Source organism: Thunnus thynnus, chromosome 9, assembly GCF_963924715.1.
Source record: "Thunnus thynnus chromosome 9, fThuThy2.1, whole genome shotgun sequence".
Taxonomy (NCBI): Eukaryota; Metazoa; Chordata; class Actinopteri; order Scombriformes; family Scombridae; genus Thunnus; species Thunnus thynnus.
In genome coordinates, this window is record NC_089525.1 from 19,533,919 (window position 1) to 19,555,498 (window position 21,580).

The 21,580-nt window shown below is 41.2% G+C and overlaps 1 protein-coding gene across 6 annotated transcripts in view; it reads right to left on the reverse strand.

Annotated features, from left to right (window-relative positions):
• Positions 1–21,580, reverse strand: part of macrod1 (mono-ADP ribosylhydrolase 1) — a 127,989-nt gene that overhangs the window by 31,278 nt on the left and 75,131 nt on the right. For 5 of the 6 annotated variants that reach the window (XM_067599490.1, XM_067599491.1, XM_067599488.1 and 2 more), the window contains one exon: positions 14,756–14,872. The exons of the other annotated variant lie outside the window; for it this stretch is intronic. In XM_067599490.1, the coding sequence (XP_067455591.1) occupies positions 14,756–14,872 (117 nt within the window). The remainder of the gene's footprint in view (positions 1–14,755; positions 14,873–21,580) is intronic. 6 annotated transcript variants of the gene reach the window in all.

The following is a 21,580-nucleotide window of genomic DNA, read 5'->3' on the forward strand; positions in this document are numbered from 1 at the left end:
CGCACAACCTGGACACCAGTAAAAAAAAGGTTCAGTCAAAAAATGTTTTCTCACCAGCACCCATGAACAAATCTGTTTTTTTTTTTTCTTTTCTCTTTTAAATCACAATTATTTATAATTTGATGATTAGAGTTATCACTATAACACCTAAAACACTTAAAACATGATTAATCAGGGTTGTCAACCCAGTATGGACATTGTGGATGAATTTGAATAATGTTCAAAATAAAGTATTAGAAAAATGCTTTTGTCTTGTCGTTAGTGCTACATCATGTAACATACTTCACTACTTGGTGTTGCATTTTGTACAATACTGTAGTTGTCAAGAGAGCATTAGAAAACCCTCCATTAGACTGTAACATCGACACTGGTTCAAAACTGAAAATTTAAGAGCTTCCATGAGCCGGCTATAGGATGAATCACTATTGTGATTCATCAGTGGTGAGCGGCAACAATTTTATTTATAGTGTGCAAGAAAGCTTCGGATGCTTCCTTAAATAGCAGCAGAGACAGATTAGAACATACGAATTAGTTAAAATCACAGCAGATGAAACACTTACGGACACATGAGCTTAATTACCGTGATCAAACACGCAGTCAAGCATGACGGAACAAAAAAAAAAAAAAAAGGAAAGTAGAGACTCAAAGGAGTGCAGTGTAATCATAAGAAAACACTCTGGCACATATTTGCTCTCCGTGTGTGTTTGTACATGTATTGTGTAATTGTTTATGTTGTCAAGTGTGTGTGTGTGTTTACTCTCTGCTCAGTCTGAACTCCTCCAGTAGTCAAGAAGCCCACAGTGAGTGTGTGCGCTCTCAAAAAGTCGCTCAGCCGTGCCAATGCAGCAACGGAGCACTCAGCGGTGTCCAGGTTCACAACTCGGTCGTGTGTGTTCATATGTGTGTGTGCTGGTTCGGTTCAACAGTGGGTCACTTGGTGGTCATTCATCTGCATGTCATCTGTTAAATGTCACTGCTGCACTGTTTTTACTCGCGCGCACACACATTTACACAAACAAATATAAGCACTTGTACTGATAAAACTGAATTATCATGACATTTCCTCTTTATTTTTGTTAACCAGAGCTGCTTCCTCTCATCTTTTCTCCCTTCCTCTGTCTCTCCATCCCATCCATCCTACTTCTCACTCCATCTTTCTATTTCACTCTCTACGTCCTTTGTCGTCACCCTCCTCCCTCCCTTCTTCGCCATTACCTCATCCAGTTATTCCACCTCTCCTCTCAGCCCCATTACCCTCTCCTCCGTCCCTTCTTTCCTTCCTCTTTTTCTACCTGATTTGTCCCTCTCTCTCCTACCTTGTCTCTCTCATCCCTCCATTATCCTCTTTACCCCTCATCCTTGTCTCCCCCCTTCTTCCTTCCCCTTCCTCTATTAGATCTTCCACTCACTCCCCACCTCCCTCCCCTCCTCCCTCCTCTCCCTCTCTTTCTCTCTGTCACCTGAGGTAGACAGTTCTGTCAGGAGTCGGCCTTATTTACCGCCTCTCTTCACTCCTGTTTACATTATCGATCGGCAGGGTTGCTTTAGTTCGACCATACATCAACGCAACCCTCCCCCCTCCTCCCCCTCCTCCTCCTCCTCCACCTCCTCTTTCTCCCCACCCCAGTGTTATGGCTGCTGGCTCACATTACCCTGAAACACAGAGAGAGAGAGAGAGAGGGGAGGAAGGGGGGTTGCTGGATGGGGAGATGGAAAGCTAGCGGAGCATGTTAGGATGTGTGAGGGATTTATGTGTGATGGGGGGGTGTGTTGGATAGTGCGTTACGGAGTGTGTGCAAGGAACAACGTTAAAGAGAGAAAGTGGATGTGTGACTTCTTAATATGTGTGTGTGACTCAGTAAGTGTGAGTGTGTGTGTTATGGGTGTATATAACATAAACAACCGCCTATGTATATACAAGAGGCTATTATGTAGTTTTACTGTCAAAAGAGGGATTCTTGCCCTTCAGTCGTGAAAATGTGGACTATAAGGCCAAATATGCTTCTCCTTTCTTATGGGAAGTTTTCCACAAGATTTTGGGACCTGGCTCCAGGTAATTTCAGCCATAAGAGCGTCAGTGAGATCAGGCACTGATATTGGGTGATACTGTAAGTCCTGGGTTACAGAATGCGTTCTAGTTCATCCCAAAGGTGTTTGATGGGGTTGAGGTCAGGGCTGGGAAAGCTGGGAAAACAATTTTCATTTCTTTTTGAACCTTGTTTTGTGCATGTGGTTATTGTCATGTTGAAACCAGTCTTCAAGTCAGTCATTTTATTTATATAGCCCAATATCACAAATCACAATTTTTCCTCAAGGGGTTTCACAATCTGGTCATGAATACAACATCCCCTATCCTTAGACCCTTGATTTGAATAAGGCAAAACTCCCCCCAAAAAACCCTTAAACGGGGAAAAAATGGAAGAAACTTCAGGAAGAGCAACTGAGGAGGGATTCGTTCTCCAGGACGTACGGACATGCAGTAGATGTGTGTATGGAACAGACTAGATAGCAAATACAGTATGAAAGTATGAAAAAGCAGGATGACAAAATTACAGATAGATTGATAACATATATGAAACTGTTGTTACATACTATATATGTCAAACTTCCCAGTTGGAAGAACACAATGGAGCTACCATCTAACCACTGGGAGCAACTGGGGTTCAGAGTCTTGCTCAAGGACACTTCAACATGGAGAAGGAAGAATCAAACCAGCAACCAGCACTAAGATTAATATTTCCCAAAACAGGAAACCAAACCATCAGCGCGTTTACATGCCCTTAGCTGATTTCTTAAACGTCATGTAAACAAGAAACCTGCTTATCGTAATTGGACTAGGGGATTAGAGACATCTGGTGTCCACAGGTAGATTTCTCCTGGGAAAACGATGATTTCTATAAATCTTTTTACAAGCACGCATGAGCATGACAATTAACCGCAGACAGAAAAAGGACAGCATGGAGCGATGCATCCTCGGATTTAAAATTATTTCATCCAAAGTAAGACTGAAACTGAAACAAACACGAAGTAGCCTCTGAAAGTCTAAATAAGTTGGTTTCCACCATTAAACACTTGAGTATTAAAAGCTCAGTGCTGTCTGTGTGCTGCGACCCCCCCCAAAAAATCAGAAATCAGTGTCTTCTATCACTACAGTTAAAATCGGTAAGCAAAGGAGAAATCTGTTTACTGATCTGCAGCATGTCTACACAGTAGACCAGGTTACAACAGTGCATGTAAATGTGTTCTCTGATCCCCCGTGTAACCTGGTTCCCTTAGTGAATGTAAATACTGCATAAAAAAATACAGCCGTTCTGTATATTGTACATTCATGCAAGGTGATCTCCAGTACCTCCACTGTGAATATATTTTTGCAGTGAAGATCATTTTCACTTTTCTTTAGAGTGCCGTTCTCTATTTGTCAAGGTGACTTCTATTGTGTCTATTTGTCCAGCATTTCACTGCTTTGTGAAGTGAGGATTATATATATCGTAAGGATAATGAAAACTCTGAAAAACTAGAAGGCAAAGGCACCACAAAATCAGAGCTCTATCCTCAGGAAAATGTTGTATTTTGGAAATAAATATAATGTCTCCACGTGTAAATGTGTCAAAGATAGGCGCCTATAGGAAAGTACAGACATTCAACGATTGAATGGAAAAATTGCTGTTTTCACTTACATCTGACAAGAGTTTCTGATTGGCTCAAAGACCTCCAGCAGTTTTTATTCAGAGAAATGGAAGGCACGTCTTTTAAAGGTTTAGTGGATCCACATGGACCAATCAAACTGCACCCATATCAGGAATGTTTTTCAGTTTCTGGATCTCTTTGTTGATTAATGAGGGAGAAACTTAACAGACCGGCTCGTTCATGCTGATTTTGCACATAACAGGAACAAGCATTTTTTCCGACAAGCAGTTTTATGCCGTCTACAGCAGCAAAAAAACAGCAGCTTTCATTGTGGCAGTTGCATACACTGCAAAAATGTGCATGTAATAGCCACATTTTATCATTCCACTCGAGGTTAAATATTTCCAAATTGTCATTACATGAATATGCACGTGTTGAGTGTGTAACACATCCGTTTATGATATGTAGAGAAGAAATTAAAAACTGCCTGCGGATGAACATTAGCGTGCAATATGAATTAATGGCTGTCATTACCCTGGGACTCTGCATTCCAGTGAAGTATTGTGTCTTTGCTTCTGTGGGTCTGAAAAGTCGATCTTCCACAAAGAGGAGGGAGAATCAGGACCTATTGTTAAACAGATGTGAGGCCTTTTGATTTTTTACCCTGAAGACTGCTTCCAAAGGGGTCTGAACAACAAGCTTCGTCGGATTGTAATAAGATATTCTGTGCAATGACTTGATTGCCGCCTGTGATGTCATGTAATCTAGCCGTGCAGTTTTCTCACTGGATGTTAAATTCTTTCTCCTTCTCCTCGCTCCACTTCTCTTGCTTGCAGACTTGTTTAAAGCAACAATTCTTTCGAGCTAATGAAGGAAACACACGGTTTAGCAGAGCTAGTTACACTGTTTATATTGACTCCTTTACTGTATAATACTATAATGTGTAAACTTCTAGTGCTCAAATTGGTATTTACAGTATAAGATTCTTCAAGTCTCTACTAACATCATTTCAGAAATCATTTTTACAAATAATACACGCTACAGTAAATTTTCTGTCATCATGCCTTTCCACTTGTTTGTGCACGTAAATTATACCGTATCTCAACATGTGCTATTTTCAGCGATGGACCAAGCAATCAGTGGCCGAATTCACAAAGCATCTTATCTTACCATCAGGAGTCCTCCTAATTGGCACTAAAAGGTCCTAATTGAGAGTTTCCTCTCAAGACTGATTCACAAAGCTGCTGAGAGCAAATTTTAGTAAGAAACTGAAAGAGCTCCCAAGATAAGAGAGGGGGCGGGGGTTGACCTTGTTGCTATGGACAACATCATGTTTCATGAATAAACCTATAACTACTGTGCGTCCACAGTGATTGGAGAGCCTGGTCTGTGTCAGTGGATGTGAAAAGAAACGACAAAAAGACAGAAATGCATATACACATTTATATAATATAATATTATGTTATATCAAAATATCAACATGTCAAGTAGATCATATCTGGCATCAAACGCCATCTGCATGTTCACATTGTGATATTTCCTTACAGTTAAACGAGCAAATCTTCATCCTTTGATGAGTTAATTCTATATATCATATTCATTGGGTAATCCAGCGATCGCCATGACATCTGCTTTGTTTATTTATTGCAAGCAGTGATTATTTAAAGTACGTTTCAAGTAATGTCAAACCAATCGGGGTCTTAAGAGCGCACTGACTAATTCTGACAGATGGCTGAGATACTCCAGGTTAATCAGCCCTGCAAACTGCGTTTATCCAGAGACCCAGTAGTGGAGAGTTGTGCAAACTGTCATCTCTGCTGATTGGATAAGTATTAACTCAACTGCCGTCTAAATATGTTTTTAAAAATTTGTTATTGTTGTATTTTACCAAAAAGCTTATGTGATGAGGCTCATGACAGCTGATTGTGAGCAGGACTTAGTGACTTAGGAACTACTTTTAGTGCCAAAATGTTTCCTGAATTAATCTACTCCAGACCAAAAGCTCCATCCTAAAGTTAGGACTGACGTACCTCTTTTTTTTCAGCCAGTTAGGAGCGACTTTTAGTTTTGGGGTGTTTTGTGAATACTGCCCCTGATCCTTTACTTGAGTAAAGGCAGTAATACCACAGTGTAAAATACACTGTTACAGGTAAAAATCTCAAAGTCGTACATACATTAAGTAAAGGTGCTTAAGATGTAATATCATTAAATGTATTTAACAAGTTTCAAAAGAAATTAAAGTACTCATTATGGAGGCATAATGGCTCCTGTCAAGAGGTATAATTTTATATATTACAGCATTGGATTATTATGACTCATGCAATAATGTGTAAGCAGTATTTTAATGGCGTAGCTGGTTGAGGTAGAGCTAATTTGACCAGCTTTATCTACAGTTAGGTAGATTTATGTAAAGCAATACATCTTATTATTTTAATATAACATCTTACTCTGTAAAATAAATACAGCTGTCAGATAAATGCAGTGGAATAAAAAGTGCAATATTTCTCTCTGAAAAATTTAGTGGGTCAGAACTTGAAGTACAAAGTAGCAGGAAATGGAAATACTAAAAGTAAAGTACAAATATCTCAAATGATACTAAAGTACATTACTTGACTGTACTTTGTTATCAACCCATGAAGATCCACCTAAACTTTTACTTCTCTAAAGACAACCTGATTAAACTCTTTGTATAAAAACATTGTTCACAATAAAATATGATTGAAAATAAAGTGAACAGTGTGCAGAAGCTTCTTCCTCTCAGTTTTTTAAAACTTTTTTGACAAGTTCCTCATCTAAAACTCTCTGAACAATGTTTTTTTGGCTGAACCAGCCATGGACCAGCCCTATGACCACGGCTGTCCGTGAGTGAGTGAGTAAGTGAGTGATGAAGTTACACGATTGGTCAGCCAGCCAAGTGTTGGAGTTTCCCCATTGGCTGTTGCTCTTTCAAAATGAATCTGTGCGAGATGATGGAGATGGAGGACAGCAGCACGATGTAAAGTGACTGTTTCCTGCTCCGAGGTCTGACACTTTCTGCTCTGGTGTTAAATGCAGTGAAGTCAGCTAAACTCCTGTGTAAACAGACACGTACCAGCGTGTCTACCGTCTCCTCCTCTGCCGTCCAGTGTGATCGACTCTGGGGCTGACAGTGCTGTCAACAGCCAGCAGGAGAGACGCTCCACAGTGTGTGTGGATTTTATAACTTAACTAATACCAGGACGCAAACTTTTTATTTCTCTGACATTTTCACATCACAAATAATGAACAACAGCATCAAAACACAAGTCTTGCAGGTAAAACATGCAACTCATGTAGCTGTTACATCATTTAAGTGTGGGGCAGCTTCTCTGCAGGTGCGCTTGATTTTACTATAACTGCAGTAACCAGGCGGAGATAAACCTCCTCAATTTGAACCCAAAATGCTGTCAAAACTTTCTTTACAATTTCCACCGCAGCCTCCATGATCATCGATCAGTAAAGAGGCAGAAAAAAGGCAGATAGAGGCATGAGGGAGAACGCACAGTTAAAGCACCCTTAATAACAACCACTCTGACAAAACACTCAATACAGAGTGAAAAAGGAGAGACATCCACAGAGTGAAACAGATGAAAGAGCAGGGGGAGATAACAGATAGGTAATTAGAATAGTTATAATTAAAATGAGTTCTCTTTCAAATCAAACATACCAAGATATGAGTGGTATTGTATGGTATTGTTCCTGCAACTGCATTTAAAACCTTTTTTCCTTTTACTCAAACGTAGTTTAACCATGTGATATGCTACTTCAATACACTTTAACAACAAATATTACTGGGACCACGACAGAAAATTGAAGATGAACATTTAATATACAGGAATTCACATTATAGACACTACCACTGACTATCCCTGTAACAAACTGGCCACAATTTCACACAGTGACCATACACGGTCCAGCCTTGTACAACGTTATGACCTGGTTTTGTTTTAATATCAGACGTCCCTCCCTCACACAGCATTCCTCCTAACTAACTGCTAATTCCCTCTGTGGTAATATCCTGAGAGCAGTTCCCATCAGGTCGATTAGAAAAAGATGCAAAAATGCTTCTCTCATCGATGTGTAAAAACACAAGTCAGTCTGACCTAATTATGACACAAAAGAGTGTTTCTAACACTTTTATGAAACACACTGCTACACTTGTTTTATTAAAGCCCCCATCAGAAGAAAACAGTACAAAACACTGCATCATCGTCTAGCAAAAACAATAATGAACAGGCTGAAAAAACATAATGGAAGAAAACAAAGTCAAGGTAAAAATAACTACGCAGACACGGAAGGCAAACAGCCAAATAACACAGGAGGGGAAAAGCACAGTAAATTTGTTCTTAAGTGCGGCTCAAACTATATTCATCACACACCTGATTTGCCTTGCATATTTATGTGTATGTGTGTGTGTGTGTGTGTGTGTGTGTGTGTGTGTGTGTGTCTGCCTGTTCTCTCTCATAAGTGGGCGTCACACTGGCATGAGCCTTAAGAGGACTTGACTGAGTGCCATCCGGTGACAGCCGCCCCTGCTTCTCCTTTGTCTGCCATTTCAGCTTTTTTTCCTGCTTATTGTCATTACCCTTCTTTTTGGCTCTGTCCTCCCTCCCCTCCCTTCCCCAGTGGCCTCTCACCATTCTTACCTGGGAGGCCACGAGTCGCTGCTCCTGCTTTTCATACTCAACGGCCATCCATCCGTCCATCCTCTCCCCTCCCCTTTTTGTCTCTCCTCTCTTCTTCTCATACCTCCATCTGTCCCTCGCCTTTCTTCATCTGCCTTTAAAGCAGGAGGCAGGAAAAAGGCTAGCTGGTCCTTTGTGCACTCGGCCTCAGTTTGTGCTCAGCCAAGCGCACACAGCTCTTAAATCCAGGCCCGGGCCTTGGCACAAAAGGAAGGCTCAGGTCTTGGAAGGCGCCTTTAGCTCTCCCTATCTCTTTCCACCTTTCTCTGAAAGAGACAGAGGGGCAGTTATTCTAAACAGGAGGACAAGAGTAGATGGGAAAAGAGAGGGGGGGGACAAGATGCCGATGCTAAAAGGAGCGGACATAATTCTCTTCATCAGAGAGCAGCAGCAGCAGCAAAGACATTCTCCACTCCCTCTCACTCCTGCTCTCCAACTCTCTTTCCCTTAGACAAGCAACACTGGAGCCTTTTTTTTTTTTGATCCCTTTTTTCTCCTTCAAGGCGAATGAATTAACTGAATGAATTAACACCAGGGCTGCTGCTGTGATCATCATCATCATCACGCTCCTCCTCATCAGCAGCAGCAGCTTTGACGAAGCTTTTTAACACCTAGAAGGATCGCACTGCTGACGCCGAGGCAGGAAGAAGCAAAGATGTCGACAACCTTGTCAAAAAAAGAAAAAAAGGAAGAAAAAAAAAAAACTCCCCCAACTAGCGAGGTATCACAGTCTGAGTGCTACAGTCTTTAGCCCAGAGCCTTGTCAAGTCTCTTGGCACTACTGAAGAAACCTTACTGCTGATGATGATAGGAACAGAGAGGGAAGAGGTGAGATGGGGGGGGAAGGGGGGGGGGGGGACTGGGTCTGGTAGGATGGAAGCAAGATATATGGGAGAGAGACGAAGGAGGAGGAGGAGGGGGGACCAAATGTAGGAGTGAGGAGAAGAAAAAAGAGAAGAGGTAGAAAGGTGATGAAGTGGAAGAGAGGAACACAAGGAAACAAGGTGTTTAAGTTGTTGATCGCGACAGGCAGAAACACCACATCTTCAAAGAACGAGAAGACGAGAGAGAGCGACAGGGTGACATGCGAAGCAGAGAGAGATGGAGGTCTTGGAGGAGAGGAAGAGGGGGAGTCCGCGAGAGCTGCAGTGAGGATTTTAATTAGCGGTAATTGGCCACCGAGGGAACAGAAACTGGGAGATGGGAGTAAGGGAGGGAAGAGAGGGGAGCATAACAGCCAATTTTTGACAGAGTGATATCTCTCTTGCTTTGTACCTCTTTATTTCCCCCAGCACTTTTTTCTATCTGGGCCTTTCCAGCTCCATCTTGTTTTCTCTCCATCTTTTTTCTACCTCCAACTGTGGTACTCCAACTTTACTATATGTTATATGTATCCTTCACTCTGCATCTATTTCCCCCTGAATACAGAAGGTTTCAAATACAATGTACAGTATTTGTCATATGAGATGAAATAAAGCATTGTGTGCAGTTATGCTGGAGAGTTGTTTTCCTGAGTTGTTGCAGGATTTTTTAGGGCTAACATCTAGAAAAAGATAGGTTAGGGTTAAAGTTAGCAGAAAATGAACCTGTATGAGACAATTGATTTATTTTACGGGTCTGTAATTTCCTAGTTATTTGCTGTGAAGTTTCTTGGAAGGAATTAAATTGGTAGTAATATCTTAGGGAAAACAGGAATGTCCTTGAAAAAAAGCACAATTTAAACTCAACTAAATATGAATTAAATAATTAATCTTAAATAATTAAGATTTCCATATTTGCTGAATTGTACATTTCTTACCTGTAAACAAATCTGACATTTTTGCATGTTCAGCCTTAAAACGGACGGTTTTACTGTTCACTCATCTTAGTTTTGTCTACCAAATAAATTTGACCCACCCAGGAGTTTCAACCTGTATGACCATCTGAATGCTTGTGTTTGTTGCTTCGTTGGACTTATTTTTGGTGATGTTGCTGCATTTTTCTTTCTTTTTTTTGCCAACAAAGCTGCCAAAGCTCCAACTGCCAAACAAATATGGGATATCTGTATCACATTCATGGAAAACTGTGAATGGTTATATATCAGTTTACCAGCAAACTAAGACTTGTGTCTGCACTGACGTCACCAAAGCAGGTGCTTTCACTTGATGAGGATACTGATTATGGCTGTGACCTCACGCTGTCTCTCGTTTTCTTTAGTCCTGCCCTCCGGCACCTTCGCTCCCCGGTGTGTCACAATGTTGTATCTTAGTGTTTTCGGCAGGGGAGCGAGGGGCTGGCTGGGGAACAGGTTAGATGGGTTACAGCTGTGTGTATCGGTACACAGGTGAGCTCTGAGCCGCTGGGTTGTCTGGACGACACATTTTGCCAACACTCCCTTGTTGGGCAACGACAAGAAAACACACACAAGCACACACCTACACATGTATCTTACAATATGCCTCTGGCTTGCAAGTGAGCAACGCACTGATCTTCTGCTCACAAACAGACACTCCTAATCAAACCCTCATTACAGCGGCTCACATGCCCCAAAGTTGACAGATTGCTGATTTAACCTGCCTTCAAGTTTTGCTTAATATGTGAGTTTAAGCGAGGCCTGCTTGAAATTTTCCAGCTGTCATTTGTCAACATCCCCAAATTGCATGCGACTCTTGCTAAACAGCAGCAGCAGTGTGCCATGCACTCCGGGTGTTGCTAGGTTACGGTACTGGGATGCTGCCGGCTAAGTGGCTGTGGGATCATCGACGGACACTCTGCATTGAGGGCTGACAGCAGGTCCTCTGGACCATTTGGCAACTTGTGAGTCAGACACTCACTTGAAATCCCACATCTGGTGGCAAGCCCATACAAATCAAGATCAAAGTGTTGGCTTAGATTGGACCTGTCTCTCAACATCTCTGCTTCTCTCCTGTCGAGTTTCATTTTTACGTCTCGCTCTTTTCCTTTGCACCGCTCTGTCTTCACATAGTCTTCTGCCCGCTTTGTTATCTCTCCTTTGCTTTCCCTCTGTTGTTGCTGTCTCACCTCCCTCTCCCTCCTGCTGAGAGGTAATCAAGCCCTGTTGTGAGTGTTTAAGCATTGAAGCAGACGCATGTTGAATTATTCTTGGGACTTAATATCTTGTCTGGGAGGAGAGTGCCAGTCTCCATACCTCATGCTGGGCAACGGCCACGCACACATAAGTGCGAGGCAGAGAGGCTTGCATACACGCCCACACACAGTTAATCTGTCAGTCAGTCAGAAACATAGTCAGTCACACAGGTCTCATGCTGACAGATAGTTATAGGTAAGACAGTGATAGGACCTGACAGGCAAACCCACTCTGTGCACACTGATATACTGCACTTAATGCTACACAGAGACAAGTATGCATGTACACAATACTGTAGGTGCAAACAGAAATACACATGCACGCAATTACTAAAAATACGCACACATAAGGACACACAGCGACACGCAGCAGCATCCACTCACCCACACCCACACACACACACACACACATTACAGCTAGCATCCTCAAAGTTAAACAAGTGAACCAACAAAGGAGAACAGACAATGTAAGAACTCATCTCCTCATAATTCCCTCCTGTCTTCAGCTCCCCTCACATCCGTCCCCTCCTCCATGCTGCTTCGTTTTATTCTCATTTTATGTATTTTTTCCCACTCCCTCCTTATCTATCTCTTCTACTCCTGCTCTCCATTCTGCCTTGAGCTCGCCTTTATCATCGCTTCTCTCTCCTTTTTTCTCCTTCTCCTTCCACTGTGAATTTAAACTCTCTGTGGAAGCTGATATCACACAAGCTCAGTCTTCCTTTAATCACTCTCTCTCTTTCTCACACACACACACACACAGTGACACACACACACGCACACACACCTGGGTGGTCATTTTTTAAATGTACAAAGCTTGGCTTGTGCATTATTGCGATGCCTATTAGTGTCATGCTGTGTGCGTGCCGTTACAGTGGCGGGCGATGTCATGATTAGCTCCTGACAACGGATCACATTCAAAATGAAGGGGGAGTGTCATGTAGTGGCATGGGAACACTTGGAACCATGTGACACGTGACAAACGGTACAAAACAAGTAATCTTATGTGTTATGATGGATAATCCATGTTAAGAAGAATTCAGTATAATCTTTCTGACGATGAAAAACTGTGATCATTATTGCAGCACAAGTAGAGCTGAAACAATTGTTTGATTAGTTGATCAACACTTGCTTCTGAAATGAGAGAATCTGCTGCTTTCCTGTATTTTATACTCTTTTCAGTTATTTATTCAAACTATTTTGTACGACGTGCCGTCTAACCTCGTCTGAAGGCAGAGGTGTTTATAGATGTTCCCAACAGCCTCATTCGATGGCGGTGTGAAAAGTCTGCTGTCATAGAGATGAGCAAGATGCGATACCTGTTTAAATATGGACATAATGGTGGCAAATATTTGACAGTCTCTCCTTTCTCTGCATTCACAGTGTTGCACTCTTTTGAATATGTGAAACGTGATGGAAGTAGAAGAAGAATGAAAAAGAGAGCTTGAGAGTGAAGTTCACATCCTGCCTACTTGCTCACCTCTGAAGACTTCACCAATCACTGCAGGAAGTGGGTGCGCTTGTTTCTGGAAAGTTACTAAACTTGTTAGATGCACCTTCCAAGTGGAGAGGTGTGAGAGGAGGGGGTTTCAGCGGCTGTTTGACAATCTGACGAGCACTTCGGGTAAAGCGTACGGACACCTTTACTTTGAATGGATTGTTGGTCAGATAAAATAAAGACACTCGGGGATGTAAGAAATCGTGACAGGCATTTTCAATTCACTATTTTTTTTATATTGTATGGAGTAAACAGTAAATCTATTTATAGAAAAGTACTTTTTCCTTGAATTCACTATTGACAAAGTTTCTGTAAATGCTGTTAGCTAACTCATCAGTTCTTCTACAGTAAATAAACCAAAACATTTCAAAATGTGAAAGCACTATTGTGAGTCAGTATTTTAGTCTGCTGTAAAGACTTTTAAAAATGGAGAAAAATATCTGTAACTGCATGAGTGATGACCTAAAGACTGCATTTTTAATTCTGTTTTGTTTCAGAGTTACATAATTGACTCAAAATTAAAATCCTAGTCATGAGTTTTGACCTTTCAGAAAAACAAAATGTGGTTGCAGCTGCTGAACTCTTCTTGTTAAAGTCGACATTGATGCTCCCCACAGTCACATGTTGTCCTTTGGACGTCAGGAATATTGGAGGAGATTTTTTTTTTTGAGCTGAAAAAACACCTAGAAAACCCTTTTCTGTCATGTTGAATCTTCAGTTTCGTCGCATTATACATGCTGCAATGGAGTGCCGCTAAATAATTGAGAGCCATTTACTTTGCTATAAATGGAAGGCGTAAGTGACATTATTACAATATGGACACCTAGATGATTTTCTGCTGGGTGTTGAGTTTGAGTCTTTATACCAAAAGACAGATGTCAGATTAAGTTCATTACATGATTTCTGTGAAGAAGAAATGGTTCCTGGTACATATTTGAACAGGACTTTATCATTAATCAGTAAATCTTTTTATTAACGGTGTAACGGAACGTAGTTGATCCATGATGTGTAACGGATCACCCCCCACGGTTCAGCACATATGTGAACCGCAGATTAATCGCAAAATTGAATGTCTCATTGTAGACAAAGTAAAAAAAACACTGCTGTAAATACAAGTCATGGACAGACACTGTTAACATGGTTTTTGAAGAGCAACAACCAAACCAGCATCTAACAGGTCCAAAGTGACATTTTCAGTTATGTCAACATGCTGTTTAATGTGCTGCAGCTGAGTAGCTAATTAGCTATCTAGCTGCTAACTGATGTTAGTGGTGCACTTTTCCCCGATGAATGTTTGTTTGTTCAACAAGCTGAGCTGCAGGACAAGACGTGTGTTCATGTTTGTAAGTCATCATCAAGTTTTGATGATGATGACACAGGCTGTTGTGTCGTTCACTACCATGTTTAAAGGAAGAAGGTATCATGCCTCATATTGCACGTCAATTTAATAATTGAATATTGAATATTTTATATATTTAAACACTTTATTTAAACTTTATTTATGGAGAGCAAAGGTATATTTGTCTTTATATATATATTTTTTGTATTTATATATTTTTTTTTTGTTTTGCTGATCAGAAAAATGATCTGATCTGTGACTGAAAACCGTGACACGATCCAAACTGTGAGTTTTGTGATCGGTTGCACCCCTAATTTTTATTCATAAAGCTGTTTGACCTTTATTCATCTTGGGGAAACTCCTCTGTGCAGCTTGCTCTTTTTGCATCACTGTCACACTTTCCCACACATTCACACCTGGAGGCCGTCCAGTACAACTGCACTGAGCGGCTTCTCTCGAGCGGCTGAAAGATACACAAACACTCGCACACTTTGTACTCACACTTCGCTGGGAGGCCGTAGCCGCAGGTGATCTTTGCCTCTCCGGTCTCACAGCCGTGGAGGGAGGCACACTCCTTTTTTAGCAAGGGACCTGCAGCGCGGTGGATCGCTCCGTCCACTGGAGAGGAGAGGACAGGAGATTCAGAGAGTTGGCCTACTTATGTGAATCCCCTACTTACAGGGAGTCTGAATGTTGTTTGAAGTCCAGCAGACACATTTACCGCTCTGTAGCAGGTGTCAAAGCTTAGTGCTGCAAGGACCTGGATAATGTCGGCATTAGTGGTGAACGGTTGAATTTCCTGTCTTCTGCAGGTCTAACTTTTCACCTCAAATCCTCCTTTTTTACTTTAATAAGTCAGAGCATCTGTCTCTCTGTGTGTCAGTCTTTTTAATGGATTTTAGGGCTACTGCCTTAGTTAATTACTCGATTAAATGTGTTATTAAGGACTCAGCTGACTTTGACTTTTTGGTCAATTAGTCTTTATTAATGACATTTTCATAAATCTACATAATACTCAGAACTGTGTATCTGTCTTTGATCCACACCACATCTAAAGACCATGACTGTGTTCATTTCCAGGAGGGCAATGATGCAGGAAAAGCAATTTTACAGCTGTGGCAATTACTGTTTCAGTCAGAATCCTTGCACCCCTTGCAGTTAGACTCATTTCCTCAAAGTTAATATTTAAACAATCTTAATCTCAACAGATTTATTATCACAATTCTCTGCATTATGGACCCTTTAAAGCAGCAATTCAAATTTAATCAAATCACGCTTGAAAACAAATTTTAATCCTACAATTGCTAATGCAACAATAAAAAAACAAATAAAAATACCTGTGATGAACAGTTCTACAAGGCCAGTATACTTTGTTTTTCTTCTTCACAAAACATAATATTTTCACATACAGTATGTGATGTACATACATACAACTAGTTTATAATTTATCATGACAACTCGAAAAAGAATTGGACCAAGAACTGAGGAAAAACACCCACCTACTCTAGCTCAAAGCTAGCTCACAGCTAAATATCACAGGAAGGAGGGGAAAGGCGCACATTTTTTGACTCAAATACAATCTGTTTACTTTAAATTCTATAGATGAACATTTCAGTAAATGTGTAGAAGAGGCAAAACATAGATTTACTATAAAAAGATTTTTTTAGTTATTAATGTGGGATTTCCCTCGTTTTCTTTTACATTTCAACTAATCATCAGGTTAGTAAACCAATCAGTGTAGAAACAGACGTGCCACTTTGTGTTAAGCAGTGTTATAGGCAGATAGATTTGTGGCTCATGGTCTGGGCGTACGGTGGTCAGCCACAGGGACAAAGTTACAGAACTGTTACACGCTAAAGACCATATATATTCAAATATTATTGCTCAGAATGCAGCCATGTCTCCAAGAAATGATGTTTCTATGCCTCGAATTTGAAACAACAAATACATTTTCTACTAAATATAATGCCAAGTCACAAAATGTATCTGAAAATTGTTCACTGACCATGTATTTAATTTGTTTTCCCTTTAATATCAGCTCTTGCAATACAATAAACTTTTTTATGGTTATGTGTAGGCACTCACAGCACTCGGTTAAAGTTAGGGGAAGATTGTCCTCTTGGTTAAACACTGAAAAATTAATCATTTTCTAACCTTAACAAAAGTACTTTAACTGCCTAAACCTAACCTCAACTATTTGTGACAGATACTGCACCTGATTCAAGACTCTGCTTTTGTTTTTAAAGAATACTGGTGTATAATGTAGGAGCCTGGTGTAAACAATTAATAATTAACCCAGAATAAAACACATCTGTCAGGAATACGTTTGTCACAGCGCTGTGAGACTTGTCAGCACTTGGTGAAAATAGTTCTGTAACACCCATCCATATGTCACAGCTCAGCGTGTTGGCCTGTGGGTCTTATCTCTGACTGACTGTACACAGACCAGCTGTTACAGCGGTGTGTTTCGCCAAACTGAGTGGCTCCAGGCAGGTGTCTGCTGTTATCTGAACGTTATTGTGTTAAGTTGGCATATTGCATGCAGTGCTGAGCTGTAGTGTGCCGTGTCATGCTGTGCCACGATGAACTGGGCCGCACTGTGAGCTAAGCGCAAGTGTGAGGGTGTGAAAGGAGAGCTCTGAACATTGGCTACCTCCTCAGGGTGCACAGAAACAAGCTCAGATACCGTGCTCACGCTGTGTGTGTGTGTGTGTGTGTGTGTGTGTGTGTGTGTGTGTGTCTGTGTGTGCGGGAAATGTTGCTGGTGTGTGTATATCCTCGTCAAAGCAAAATGTGCAACTGTGCACAGATGTATTAATGTGTGTATCTGTGTGCATGTGGTGTGTGTGAAGAGTCCTTGAGGTGACACACGCGCTGCACGCACCAACTTTGAAGCAGCCCAGCTCTGAAATAGAGAACAAGTGTGATAAGATGGAGAGATGGAAAAGAGGAGGGAGGGAGGGGAATAAGGGAGAGCAGCAGATGTAAAAATAGTCTAGAGGGAGATAAGGAAACAGGCAAGAAACACAGAATCAAACGAAAAAGAAATGGAAATTGAACTGAAACGTAAACCAACAATATGTTTTCTGTTGTTTCATGCCTCATGTTTGACAGATATATAAATCTCTGCGTGTGCTTGTGGGTGTGTTTGTTTGTATAATGGTGCAAAATGCCTTTTCCCCTAGTCTTTATGAGTGGACTGAATTAGCCTTGAGCTACAGCAATGCTTTCTGACCTGACTGCTGCTCTGCTAAATGAGGCCCACACATATACAACCATATTGTAATGTATTGGTTACGAATACAGCTGAAAAACATACACAATGAAACTTGCAGATACACAACAGCAGATATGTACATGCGCACATACAGCTAAACACCAAGATTAGCTGACTTGCGTCCTTGCGTAGGAAAGCTGCTCGGAAGACAGTGACATTTAACCACTCATCTCTGCATGTTACTATAAACCTTAAAAACCTGCTTATGTTGTTTGTGCAGCTTGATGCATCCATCCGTTGGGATTCATGTTTCTCACTCTACTATAACTGTGTACCTAAAATCTTTGCGTAAGTAATTTTGGGCTAACCATCTAACCAAAATGATGTCTGCTTTTGTCGCCGCTGTGCCAACGCTTCATCGAGATACACTGAGACATTACTTCAGTGTCCCTTCATGTTGTTTCAAATTTCAGATTGGTGAACAACTCAGAAAAGCGGCCAACACATCTGCCCTTTTAGCTGCGCCGCATTCCCTTTCATACGAATTGTGCTTTGTGCATTCAGCCGAAGAAGACTTTGATGTTGTCATGTTTAAGTTAGTCAGTTCCTCGCCAAATGGAGATGAGAAGAGAAGAGACAGAATAAACTAGCCTCTGATATTGTCTCTCTCTTCCTCTCTCTCTCTCTCAACCTGGTGAGCAGGTTTAATAAATATCCATACACCTATTCAGTCTCTGTTACTGCCACCTTTCTAATGTAGAGAGCTGTCCCTCCAACTACATTCACTGAAGACAGCCCGTGTTAGCTTTCTTTCAGACTGTGGTAACTTCTGACTCAGTGGGAGCCGGTGTAATGGCCCAGCATGAACACCACACGCTACTGAGTAGATTCAGACACTGTTCTGGCACTTCAATGCGGTCAGAAATATGAAATTCATGAGCAGGAGGGAGTGCAAATGAAAGATGCTTTTGAAGTAAAGCTCTACCAGCAGTACCTCTTCGGTGCCTGTCTACTGTATATGCAGGTGTATTAATGTTCAACGATAGCAGGAGACTGAAAGCATCAATATTAGCAATTACTTCCACAGAACAATCTGGTCATACTGCAAAGGGTGAAATGACTGAATTAAAATCAAATTTTCCTCATTAAATATTAAACTTTTTGGAACTCATAAAAAGACCAAATATAGTTGAGTTGCTCTGCATGAATTTCTGACATGTTCCACATGGCTCTCTGTACCACAGTTTTGTATTGTGGATATCTTATTCTAGCCTCTTTATGGGTGTTTTTAGTCATGCTAACAGTGTGGCTTTAGGGATGATGTCAGTCTTTGTACAGACATTCATGGTTCCCAGACAATAAATCCTAAAGACTTTGGTGATCCCCTGATTTTTCCTCTAGCACCACCAGCAGGTTGACATTTTCGGCTTTTAGTGAAATTAATTGACAACTATTGGATGGATTGCCATGAAATTCGTCACAGATATCCATATTTCCCAGAGGATGAATCCCACCAACTTCAGTGATACCCTGTCTTCTCCTGTAGCGCCACCAGCAGGTCAAATCTTTCACTTATCTTGTGAAATGTGTCAACATTTACAGTGCTAGATGGACTGGCACAAAACTTTGTACAGACATTCAAGGTTCCCAGACGATGTATCTGTGACTTCTCCTTGAGCACTGTCATCAAGTCAAAATTTAAATTTGTCCAATACTTTGATTTATGACTTAATACCTGCAAGACTAATGCAGACAGCCTCAGGCAGCGTTAAAACCGACATTGAAAAAAAAACAGCCTTCTCATTTATTTGAATGGGGGCAGTGCCCCTGCAGGAGGCTTGGCAAAAGGCTGTAGCAGTTGTCCGACAAAAAAGTTGAACCAGGCTGAACTTTTGCTTCAGTATATAATACAAAATAATCAGGCAATGTGTGTACTTTGTAACATGAATGCCATATTCGCCTGTTTATCTCACAATCGTTGCAACAAAAGATAAAATAGTTGTTGCCGTGATAACTTTCCAGAGTTGTAAAATCCTCTCAGTGAGTATTACAAACCTGTGCAGTGTTTTGGCGTCTGATAAGCCTTTAAATGTATTAATCTGTAGCTCCAACTCTACTTCCTGGATTGTATTTCATTGGTACCTCAAACAACATGCCCCCACCCCTGCAGCCTCTTGTATTGTTTTTATGAAGGGCTGTTTTCAGGCTTAATGCAGCCTTAGCTGCACTTTGTGTTGAGTAGTTAGCAAATGTTAAAAACTGTAGACTCTTAAGCTGTGCCCAAAATCACTCACTGCTATCACATAGTGCACTTTATTTACTTTACAGTATTTGAGTCCCCATACTCTGAGTGTATATATTTAGCCACCATACAGTATCCTAAAAAAATGTCCAAAGTCTTAATTTACTCACTAATTTTCTCGCTACAGAGAAAACCATTGAATGTTCATTGTATTGGGAGTAGTGAATGAGTGAACAAGAGAGTGATTTCGGACACTGCCATTGTCTCATTTCTGTGATGTTCCACCAGAATGGGTGTTTGTCATGTGTGGACAGTGTCTCTGATGTGCTTTTCACTTGTATTTTTAATTAGTTTTTTAATGTGTATGCTTCTTTTTCTGTGCCCTCGTTGCAAATCAATTTCCCTTTGGAGATAATAAAGTCAAATTCATATTGGCTGAATGTACTGTACCATGTATCGGGTATTGATATATCCTTCATTTAGACAGTGGAGATAAGGGAAGCCCTAACCAAATTAGCATCACCACAGTGTCAAAGGATACATGTTGTCCATACTCCACTGACTCCGTCGCATGCAAATTGGGTAACTGAACTACTCAACAATCAGCCATAATTGGCTACACCTAATGCCACCAACAGACATCAACAGATTATAATGAATTAGTCATGAATTTAATTTATATTACTAGACACCAAAAAAAAATCTTTTAGGAAGTGTCAAACTTATTTCCATATTAAAAAACAGCATTCATTATTTAGCCTTCATTACCATACAAAATATCACATCACACAACGTTTTTTGCTACTGAAGCTTGGTCCTCTGGGGAATGAGAGATGGGACGGAGATATAAAAAAAAAAAAACAGAATGGAAAGATGGAGAGACACACACAGACAGAGAGGAGATGGGGAATTGAAGCGCACAGTTGGACAAAGAGAAATGGGTTCGGATGGAAAGGGATCAAGTGCAGGTGAAGAGAACGAGGGAGGCTAAAAACAAAAAGGGAAGAGATGAATGTTAAGCGGGTATTTTAAAGAGAGAAAGGATAAAAGGATGCAATGGATGGATGGATGCAGGGAGGGGGTAGAAATGAGTGTTTTGGCTTCTTTAGACCAGTGACCGGCCAGCTAAGCAGGCGGCAGACCAGTTTAGGTGTTATCGCGTCTCTCTCACAGGCTCTGTATTGACTGACTCTGGGGGAGAGAGGGAGGGAGGGAGCCAGAGAAGTAGTAGGACTGGGAAGTGATAATTGGCGATATGCTTACCTGGCGAGGAGCCTGCAACCCCCAGTAGGGCACACAAACACACAGACACACACACACCTGCCTGCGATGTTATACACCAGGACAAATGCCCAACACCCACCCTTACAAACACACACACGCACACACAGGTAGATTGACATTAGAGTAAAACCAATCCCGAGGTCTCTCCTATGGAATACTAATATGGCTGCCCTTGCCAGCTGACCTCTTATAGGCCAAACAGACTGTCCGTCAAACTAATGGGGCGGAACGCTGGCATATTGCTTTCCCACAATCCCTCAGCAGAGCCAGGACACTCATTTACTTCAGTCAGCTTGTTGCCAAGGCAACATTTAGGATGGGTCTGGTGGTGGATGCATGCACGCACATCCACACTGCCTCACATGCAGTTGTATATAGGCACTTGTATACACACAAACTTAAAACGCGCACACACAAGCATGCAGCAACCTGTTAAATGCTACTAGTATGAACTTATCCACCACACACATACACACACATACATACACACACACACACACACACACACACACATATACACACACACACACACACACACGAACATGGCTGTTGCTAACAGGCGAATTTATGTATGCAGCAGAGA